At 34.2% G+C, this 10,944-nt stretch overlaps 1 protein-coding gene across 1 annotated transcript; it reads left to right on the top strand.

Moving 5' to 3' along the window:
- Positions 1-5,966: 5,966 nt before the first annotated feature.
- Positions 5,967-9,196, top strand: LOTGIDRAFT_165551 (hypothetical protein; the record flags this gene model as incomplete). The annotated part of the gene is made up of 4 exons (XM_009062587.1): positions 5,967-6,004; positions 7,760-7,969; positions 8,604-8,825; positions 9,034-9,196. The coding sequence occupies 4 exons, from the start codon at positions 5,967-5,969 to the stop codon at positions 9,194-9,196; spliced, it is 633 nt and encodes a 210-aa protein (XP_009060835.1).
- Between the last annotated feature and the right edge of the window lie 1,748 nt (positions 9,197-10,944).

Below are 10,944 nucleotides of genomic sequence, written 5' to 3'. Positions count from 1 at the left end.
TTATTGATATTTTTGGCCAGGGGCATAATTCGCAAAATATACATTTGTTCAAAATGGAACTTTGCATACAATTACCTCATATTGTGAGCCACTTTGTCTTAGAATTTCGGTTGTTTCCGCTTCTTAGTTCAAAAAAAGGAACAGGCTTTGGAAATTCAAAATTTTCAATTTTTGACCTTGACCTTTGTTGACCTTGACCTTTGTAGGATCAAACGTCATTGGCATAGGCTATCTATTTGTACTTTCATATTTGCTGTCCTATGTCAACTTCCGGTTTTATAGTCGTGTGCAATTAGAAATTTTGATGACGTATATCTCTTGATCTTGACCTTTTTAGACCTTCTCTTTTACAAGATCAAAGGTCATTGACCTTGGCTATCTGCTGATACTTTCATTTGTGAGGTCTGACTTCTACTTCCGGAATTAGAATCTTCTAAAAAATGAAAATTTCTCAACTTTAGACTGTTCTTGCGCTTGATCTAATTATCGTGGAAGGATGATTTTTTCGGGGTCTTTTGCAATTTGCTACATTTGCAAAATCCCACTCTGTGCCACGAGTGGCTCTAGTTCTTTATATTTATTATCTAATATAGGGAATGAAATAAATTGCTATTCATACTGTATGTGGTATAAGGTTGAGTAGGTCTATACGTTGTCAATGGTCTTTTGTTCAAACTGGATATTTTTCGGGTTATGTTACTATGTTCATAATGGATTTTTATAATGAATATCACTTATAATTGCTTAATTTAGAAAAGGGGATTAAACGCAACAAGATTAAATTTATTTCCTTCAACTTGTAAAAAAACATAGTAACATAACTTCTTGTCCATTCTGTATAGATGATCATTCCCACTTTGTATTATTTTGTCCTCATTTTCGTAAACTGAGAAATGAAATCCTTCCTCAAAATTCCGGATATTTATACTTTTATCAGAATATGTACATTTTTTTGTACGATCTGATGTTTTTTGTTCAAAGTTTGAAGGTGCATATCTCATGACCTTGGCCTTTGATGACCTTCATATTTCTTGTGATGATAATTGACCTTGTCTATCCAATGACTTTTTGACCTTTGGGGTCAAACAACTCTATCCGATTTTACAGGGGTCTAGATATCGTCCATTTCGAACTATTGCAGTGGTGTATCTGAGTCCCTTATAGAGATATAGCAATAATTCTGTCGCATTTGTAATGCAGAGATTCTCAGCTTTCCATTGATATGCATTTAATATGTCTATGTAACATGAATATTTCGAAACTCCGTTCAATGTCATTATGAAGATGATCCCTATCGATTTAATATAGGGAATGAAATAAATTGCTATTCATACTGGTTGTGGTATAAGGTTGAGTAGGTCTATACGTTGGCAATGGTCTTTTGTTCAAACTGGATATTTTACGGGTTATGTTATGTCGTATTTGTAATGCAGAGATTCCCAGATTTCCATTGATATGCATTCAATATGTCTATGTAACATGAATATTTCGAAACTCCATTATATTCGGTGATAAGACCATGCCCTTCACGTCAGTATAGATACAATTACTGAGTTTGACTTGTCGGTTAAAGTTACATTCTCCCCAATTTTTTTCAGATATGCACTATGTCAAGTCTGTGCATATAAGGAGTGGGGTGGATTAAAAGGTGTCATGATGTAAGTTGAGCTTACTGAAGCACCCTGGAACCACGCCCGCGGCTTAATTGATCCACTTTCTTATTTCTTATCCGAATTTGTTCAAACTTGGTATGTACCATTAAATTTGTGATTTGCAGGAAAGTAATATATAATAGAATTTGTGCAGTGAGCATGCGCATTCCCAACTTTCTTATTTCTTATCCAAATTTCATCAAGTTTGGTATGTATGTGTATAATCAAATTCTAAATTTGATGGAAATATTGAATTGTTGTTGTGCGCGTGCGCATGCGCATTGCCAACTTTCTTTATTCTTATCCTAATTTCATCAAACTTGGTATGTATGTGTATAATCAAATTCTAAATTTGATGGAAATATTGAATATTTGTTGTGCGCATGCGCATTACGAACTTTCTTATTTCTTTTCCGAATTTCATCAAACTTGGTATAAATGTGTATAATCAAATACTAAATTTAATGGAGATTTTAAATTTTTGTTGTGCGTGTGTGTGTTACCAAATGTTTTAGTTCTTATCCAAATTTCTGTCAAGCTTCGTATGTACCTTTATGTCGGAACACGCTCTGCATCAGTACTGTTAAGGAAACAGTTCTAGTTGCAGTGCGTTCTTCGAATGTTTTTTTGTTAATTCTGCTGCCATTGCCCAGTCTAAAGTACGCATGCCACATACTCACTTTTATGATTTCATTGTAAACTGGTGAAACTAAATACCAGCTAAGTATTGATATAAATATTACACAAAAATTATACTGCACATCTTGTGTATTTGAATTCATTGCAAAACTAAAGCGTTACATTTTGCGTCCGATTTAAAGGTGGATTCATTCAAAGCATCTAATTCCATTTGTATTGTTATACATGTATTGTTGTTGTTATTATTGAATGTTATCTCAAAATATCAACTTGTCATTCTTAGCTGGGTAAACCATACCTCTATTAAGCACCACCCCTTAGTAAGCAGCCACTTCTGAGCATTCCCTTGACTGGCTGCTTAATACAAGTTGCACTGTAATATGAATATAATTTGGCGCACATTTTTTAACCGGAAATGACGTAGGACGAAAACGTTTTTTACTTTTTTTTCTAATTAACGGCTCTAATTTCGATCTGATTTTGATTTTGAACTGAGTTGGACAAGTTAGCAATTCAAGAATTTTAGAATTTTGACTTTTGTCGCTGACTTTTTGATTTTCAAAAGTCAATTTTTTTTTAACTTTTACAATTAAATTTTGATCGATCTGAAAATTTACAGGTAGATAGACATTTTGATTGCGAAGTATAATCAATTTTCATATTTTCGATATCACTTCCGGTTTTGACGTTATTCGCTTTTAAACTGAAAATTTCAACTTCCGGAATTCTTGAAATATTTGAAAAATTCTTTTTGCAATAAGCTAGAATTGCCCATGCAAAGATGTATTATTTCAAAAATCCGACCCGGAAGTAATAGGTCAACCGCCATATTGATATGACTAACTTTTGTAAAACAGAAATTGAGCCTTAGGGGCTAATCGGATGTGTGTTATGTTGATGTCTATGTTATCTTCAATCGATTGCAAACACAGGAAGCCAATTTTTGAATTTTTATTTTGCTTTTCTTATATTTCCGGTCATATTTATCCAGTGAATGCAAAATGTTTAAGGCCCATAATTCGTGACCTTGACCTTTGGTGACCTTATGACAAAAGTTGTTACCCCTGAAGAGATCTATCCGATGATGTCTTCAGTTGTGCAATGTACACTTTCGGTTTTATAGCCATTTGAAAATAGCGATTTTTAATTTTAAAGGATTATGTCACGTGACCTTATTTATATATGATAAAATTTCTCATATATCTTTATTACCGGTTATCTCTTCTTTCCAATTGTATATAACACTAGATATTTTTATCAAAATTGCGCTTTTTAAAATTTGAAAAATTTGTACGGACTTCCATAGTAACTGTGCGTAATTTGACATTTGCCGTAAATCTCAAGCTTTTAACATGAAAGTATGAATATCTCATGATCGAATAATTTTAGACGCTTGAAATTTTTAACATAGCTTAGCATTGTAAACCTTATAACAGATGTGACAAAAAATTTTGGATGGGCGTGGTACATCCGGGATAGATTCACATTTACCTTATATATTTGTAATTTATTTACTCACAGAGTATGTAATTGTCACCTATAATATTTTGATGTCCGACGCCTACTTCCGGTTTTATAGGCTTCCAAAAACAGTTATTTTTTAAGGCTCATATCTCGTAACCGTAACCTTTGGTGACTAGTGGTCTGACGTAAAGCCATAGCCCTTGACGAAATCTATCACATGGTGCCTTTGATTTTGTTGTACAATGTTTACATCCGTTTTTATAGCCATGTGAATATTGCGAATAAGACAATAACACAAGCCGAGTTCCAGGAACATTCTTAAATGTTTGGAACATGGATTCCTATATTTCAAAAATTCTAAATATGGAGGAAACTGACCAAATCCACACAAAAAAATCAATTCTAAAAATGAACTTTTTCATTTTTAGAAAAAATCATTAAAGAATGTGTTAGAATTGTATCGTTGACCAGTGAAAAGTTTTAAAAGAAACATAAGGGGTATATAACGTTGTAATACATGGTCAAACTAACAGAATAGAATGCAATGAAGAAGCTCGTGTCGTAATTAAGCTACATCAGCCCTACTCTAAATTTCCAGTATGCAACGCACTGCATCAGAGTTGTAACCCATCGGCTCTAGTTTGTTTTTCGAATTTTACCTTCGCTGGTTTTCTTGGAAGGAAACATGCCACAGACTGTCTGTTGCTATTTTCTAGTCAAAATAGTGGACAATTATTTGTTAAATGTAAATTAGCACGATTTTGACCATCCAGATATGGGCGGTGGAAAATGGCTTTTTTTCTATTTTTCCATTTATCAGCTTTAATTTGCTCAAACTTTACTGTTTATTACTTCACGCTAATAACTACAAGATAGACAATTGAAAAAATCAACAATTTTGACTTTTGTCGCTGACTTTTGGAGCTCCAAAAGTTTTTTAATCTTTTCAACCTTTTTAACTTCTACAATTATATTTCGATCAATCTGAAAACTAACATAGGGATAGACACTTTTATTGCGAACTAAAACTAATTTTCGAAATTTCGATATCACTTCTGGTTTTGACGCTATTCGCTTCTAAAATATAAAATTCAACTTCTGGAAATTTGAAGATATTTCAAAAATTCTTTTTGCAACAGAGGGTATATAGCGCATTTCATAATTTTGGATATCACAATCGATTGCAAAAAAAGCCGATTTTTGAATTTTGATTTTGCTTTTCTTTTATTTCCGGTTAAAATTTTTCGGTAATGTCCAAAATTTCAAAGGATTCTATTTCGTGACCTTGACTTTTGGTGACGTTGTGTCTTGAACAAAATTTATTGCCCTTGGTGATGTCTATCCAGCGATATATTCATTTGTGCTGTGGAATGTTTACTTCCGGTTTTATAGTCGATTGAAAATTACGATTTTGTATCTTCAAAGAGCTCTGACACGTGACCTAATTTACATACACCAAAAATTCTTATTGAATCTTACTAGCGTTCATCTGCCCTCTATACCGATATATAACACTAAATATTTCAATCACTATTGCGCTTTTTAATATTTGAAAATCTTGAAATTGTTTCAGCAGACTCAATTCTCTCATAAGAGACCACCTCCAGTAAGAGACCGTTTTTGAATTTACCCCTGCGTGGTAAATAAAATTAAAAACGAAATAATCCGAAATATTCCTACAAACAATTGCGCAAAAACAAACCTCAACCGAACACAAGACTAGATTGCGTCAACAAATAATTGTACTATTTATTCTGAACTAGGAAGAATACCTTTATTTGTAACAAGAAAATATCAATACGTCGAATTTAGTTCTAAGAGCATGTTATGCTGATATGCTGAATGGACTCATTTCTAGGAGCTATAGTCCATGGATAGATTTTATAAAGCTCGGATTTTCCTATGTATGGGCGCAACAGCATGTTACTGGCGAAAATAGGTTTTTAAGTGAAATACATCAGAGAATTAATGACGTGTATTATCAATCTCTTCATGAACAAATTAAGTCATCATCTAGATCTTGTAATTATTTGTATTATTATTATTAATTGTCAAAACCTATGTTCTGTGTATATGGTAATAAAGCAATACAATACAATGTGTTTCGAAACGTAGTATGTAATAAAACTAGAAGTAGTATATCCACTTGTGCTCTTAATGTTTACCTCCCTGCTTCTATATGTCTTTTATAAAATTATATTAAACACCATTATGGAGATGAGACGTTTACGCGTGATTAACCAACTTAAGTCAGTGCAGCATAAATTATCTAAATCTTCATCTAGTGTTATATTTCTGTTAAGATGCCGTGACAATAAACTCATACATATAGGACTCGGGTTACGTGCGCCTGTAAAGTCAGCTTCTGCTTCTAAGATACTTCTGACAGCAAGCCACCGACTCGTCAAAGAACTATTATCACATCCCCATAAAACCAAGTATGCCCTTCTGAAACAAGTGTTAATCTTTACTGAGCAGATTCAAAAACTGTTAAAACCGACAGACTTTAACTAGTTATTCTCATTAACGAAGAAAGCATCCACCAAGATAACCGGAAAAACGAAAAACTACCCATCTCAACAAGTTCAACAATTTGTATTTGAAAAGAACAGTCGTGAACCTCTCCTCTCATACATTAACAGACGACCAAATAAGCTTGCTATCCAAAGAGTTAAAGTTCGTACCAACCAACACACGAGCGCCCACTGAAACATTCCTCAGGAATATTGAAAGAGGTATGGAGCAACTTTGCCCTAATGGTAATATCAACTATGTACATCACCAAATTATGAAAATATTGTACAAACCTAATCGCATAAAACCGAACCTAACCAAGACTGAAACCCAAGCCATCAAGGAACTGAAGTAATCCTGACATCTCCATAGTAGCAGCTGACAAAGATAAAGCAACAATTATAATCATCTAACAGACCCTATCAGACCAAACGACTAAAGAAAGACCCTACACCTAAACTAGACAGACAACTTAAAGCCACCCTGAAATCCCTCCGAGAAAACCAAGAAATAAACAAACAACTGTACGAAAAACTGAACGTCTCCCACCCTACAGCACCTTATTCTAAGTCAAGATACACAAATATCCTGTAAATTACTTGTGTGCCCCAAGGGAACGGTATACTATAACACTGCCAAATACCTTGCTAAGCTTTTATCTCCATTGAGCAAAAGTGCTATATCAAAAACTCTGCTGACTTCTGTGCTCAAATTAAATCGATTAACAGGTGTGGGAAACTAACCCACCCAATAAATAAAGAACAAGTACTGTCATGATGGTTAAATGTTTTTCGCTCACTCATTCATCAAGTTATACAATTGGTACATGGGCCTAACATTTATTCAAGTAGCGACAAAAAAGTAATGGAAAAGTAGTACACGCAGTCGCAATATAGAGCATAATTTACATAATTCGCTATTTGAACAAGGCAGGTTCAAACAACAAACAAACCTGATTTGTGCCTGTTTTATTTTATTGTTTATTATTTATTTATTTTTATAGGACCCTAAAACTATCATTTCCCTCCCTAGGTGCATACATGTATTATTAACAGGGCCCCGAAAATGTCCTTATGAATGTAAAACCTGTTTTTCCCTGAATCGTAGGCTCAAAATTTCAAAACAGACAGTTCTAGAAGAAGTGTCAAGCAAATATTTGTGTTCTCCTTTTATATTGAAGCTATTAATAGTTTAGGTCTCTTAAAGAGAAGCTGACATGGATCTCAATATCGCTTATAAGACATTTTTTTAAATATCTATAACTATTTAATACAATTTTCCAAAGTTATACAGCAATAAATACAGCTCAATGCCTCAGAAAAACACTTTTTATGCCACCCCCTGCACCGGTCGTTAATCAGACAGTCGTCTATAGTCGCCATTTTTGTGTGACGTAACAGAGGTAAAGAGCAAACATGGCGCACCGTGAAAGCGATAGCAGCAACTCGACTGATTTCGAAAAAAAATGTAATTTTATCGTGTCCTGAGAGCTCCTATGATCTTGAGGAATCCGATAGTGAAAGAGGGAGATCTCCAGATAATTTTGCAGAAGGTCACGGCAATTTGCCGTATAGGTACGAACCCTATGCCTCCGACGCCGATGCCGATGGTGACGATGAGGGTAGCGGGAGTGAAGATGGTGAACCAGCTGCTACAGGGGGCATTCCTGCCGATTTTAGTAGGCTGACCAATATTGAATGGTAAGTTGAACACATTGTTTTATAGAAAGTCGTTTAAAAGTCAGATTTTCCTTTATTTTAATATGCTTGACGGAAATTGAAAGTCACATCAAGCGTTACTATAAATAGGCTAGATGCGTGACGCCATTTGTCTTATAGAAAAGGGATTCCCTGTGGCTTCCTACCCTGTTTCAGTATGTTTTTTTTCTCTTATGTAAAATAATGCGTCATTTCTGGGTGTAGAAATCCAGAAAACATCAGTTAATTCCAGTCATTTGCTAAGTTAGTGGTTTTTGACATTCATTCGAGTTTGACATAGGCCTAGTCCTGGCCTAGGCAATTGTAACAAAAAAAGAAACAAAACAAAAGACAGTTGACTGGAATGTTGTTCTTTATCATTTAAAGTTAGTTTAGCCCATTTACAACCCCTTATCATTTGCAATAAAAAAATCAAGTGCTAACCATCCGAACTGCAAAACGAAACTAGAAATCCAATACAACATTTTGGCAGGTAGTGAACTTTCATATGAGGAAGTATATCAATGTAAGCAAGTATTTCATAATGAAAAGTGGTATCAGGTGTCTACAAGAGTAAGCACACCCATCATATATATAATTATTATAATATATTTAAAATACCTTCTTATAATTCCAGGTGTCAATGTGGCACATGCTCTTATATCAATATGGAAAAACCGGAAGAGTGTGTTTGCTGCATTGAGCTTGAGAGGGTGAGAGAGAAGAATGAGGGTCAAGCTGGGGATTGTATAACACAGCACCCAGCTTTCCAAACAGTCTGTCTGGACCCAGATGTACTTGATGTAGCCTACAGCCACTACAAGCAACATTATGGGCCGATGGACAAATTCCAAAATGAGTAAGTGAACAAATTAGTATTTACCCTCTGATCTTTTCAACAAATAACAGTTTTATAAAAATGTCAAATGTGACAGTTGCTTGCTTGTTTCATGACCTGGTATTTCATTGCCTAATACATAATCACGTTTTTATACAAATTAGGCATCAACAAAATGCATCATTTAAGTATAACATTTTGATGCATTTTTATTATGATTATATTTCAGACGCCGCAGATATACAGCCTATCGTCAGTTTGTGCGCTGGATATGGGACTTCCTTGGTAAAAACATCAGAGTACCGCTACCTGCATGTGTTGTCACACATGTAAGACAGAGATATCCTTCACCAGAATTTACAGGTTTCCTGGATGTGGAGTCTGCTTCTTAATAAAAAGTAATAAAAGCAATAATCTCTTTATTCACATGGGTCAAAATTAGGTCTATTATTTCAAAGTGAAATGGGATCAATCATCAATACAAAAATACAAAAATTAAGTATTATTTACACATGCAGTAAGCACTATACAAAACTACAACTAGAAGCTCCTACATGGAAATAACACACACATGTTCACTGCCATTTAAAATCACTACCTTGACAGATGTTTAAAAAGGCATAAGTAATTAACAGAGCCTATAAATCATGTTCAAAGGCTTAGAAATGGCTATAAATGTTACTAAAAGCTCAGTTGAAATACTTCAGACTTGTTAGAAATTTGACTCATTAAGTCGAGGAAGTGATTTATAACGGCTGTGAACTACTGTGTGTTATTTCCATGCAAGAACCATGTGTAGATGAACGGATTATATTCTTCAGGTACATGACCATAACTTGAACAGGATACCACAGCTGAAATAAGTACAGTCTGGAAAAACTAAAAAAATACTTTTTAACCTTTCTTGATCAGCCACCCATTAGAATTTTGCTGGTAATTCTCTCCTAAATTAGCTAATTATATATTAATTATGGACATGTGAGACAAACTGGTACCTCTACTTTCTATTCATTTAAGTATTAGCATTTTCATTTTCATAAATAAAAACAAGGTAAGCCAACTTTGAATTGAGGAATTGTGGGATAGTTAAACCCAAAGAGGCTGTCATATTGCCATACTTAATTTGTAAATAAGATAAAAACTTTCATCATTATAAATGATCACATCAAATTTCATTAAAATCAGATAAAAATAGCGATGCAATTGTAATACGCCCAAACATTTGTAATGGCAGCTAATTTGTCCTTTTTTTATTCCAGTGGGATTAATTTAACATGTCAAGTTTCATTTAATCCATATAGAATTGAATATTTTGAGTGGCAGCAAGTGGCAAATCTTTGTCTGTGTTAAGACAGTTATATATTTACGGACGGACGCGCGAATGATACCATATGTAACTTAGTTTTATGAGTCTTGTTTTTTGTGCCTTTAAGTAGATTCTCACAAATACTACCTTGAGAGACCTTCCTTATTTTTATGGGTCTGAACCTTTTCTGTGTCTTTCTTCAATATATTAAGATGCTACCTTGGGAGACCTTCTGTCCTTATTTTTATGGGTCTTAACCTTTTCTGTGTCTTTCTTCAATATATTAGGATGCTACCTTAGGAGACCTTCTGTCCTTATTTTTATGGGTCTTAACCTTTTCTGTGTCCTTCATCAATATATTAGGATGTTACCTTGGGAGACATTCTGTCCTTATTTTTATGGGTCTGAACCTTTTCTGTGTCTTTCTTCAATATATTAGGATGCTACCTTGGGAGACCTTCTGTCCTTATTTTTATGGGTCTGAACCTTTTCTGTATCTTTCTTCAATATATTAAGATGCTACCTTGGGAGACATTCTGTCCTTATTTTTATGGGTCTTAACCTTTTCTATGTTTTTCTTTAATATATTAGAATGCTACCTTGGGAGACCTTCTGTCCTTATTTTTATTGGTCTGAACCTTTTCTGTGTCTTTCTTCAATATATTAAGATGCTACCTTGGGAGACCTTCTGTCCTTATTTTTATGGGTCTTAACCTTTTCTGTGTCTTTCTTCAATATATTAGGATGCTACCTTGGGAGACCTTCTGTCCTTATTTTTATGGGTCTGAACCTTTTCTGTGTCTTTCTTCAATATATTAGGATGCTACCTTGGGA

The sequence above is a fragment of the Lottia gigantea genome (assembly GCF_000327385.1).
Source record: "Lottia gigantea unplaced genomic scaffold LOTGIsca_52, whole genome shotgun sequence".
Lineage (NCBI taxonomy): Eukaryota > Metazoa > Mollusca > Gastropoda > Lottiidae > Lottia > Lottia gigantea.
This window is presented reverse-complemented; position numbering and strand designations above follow the sequence as displayed.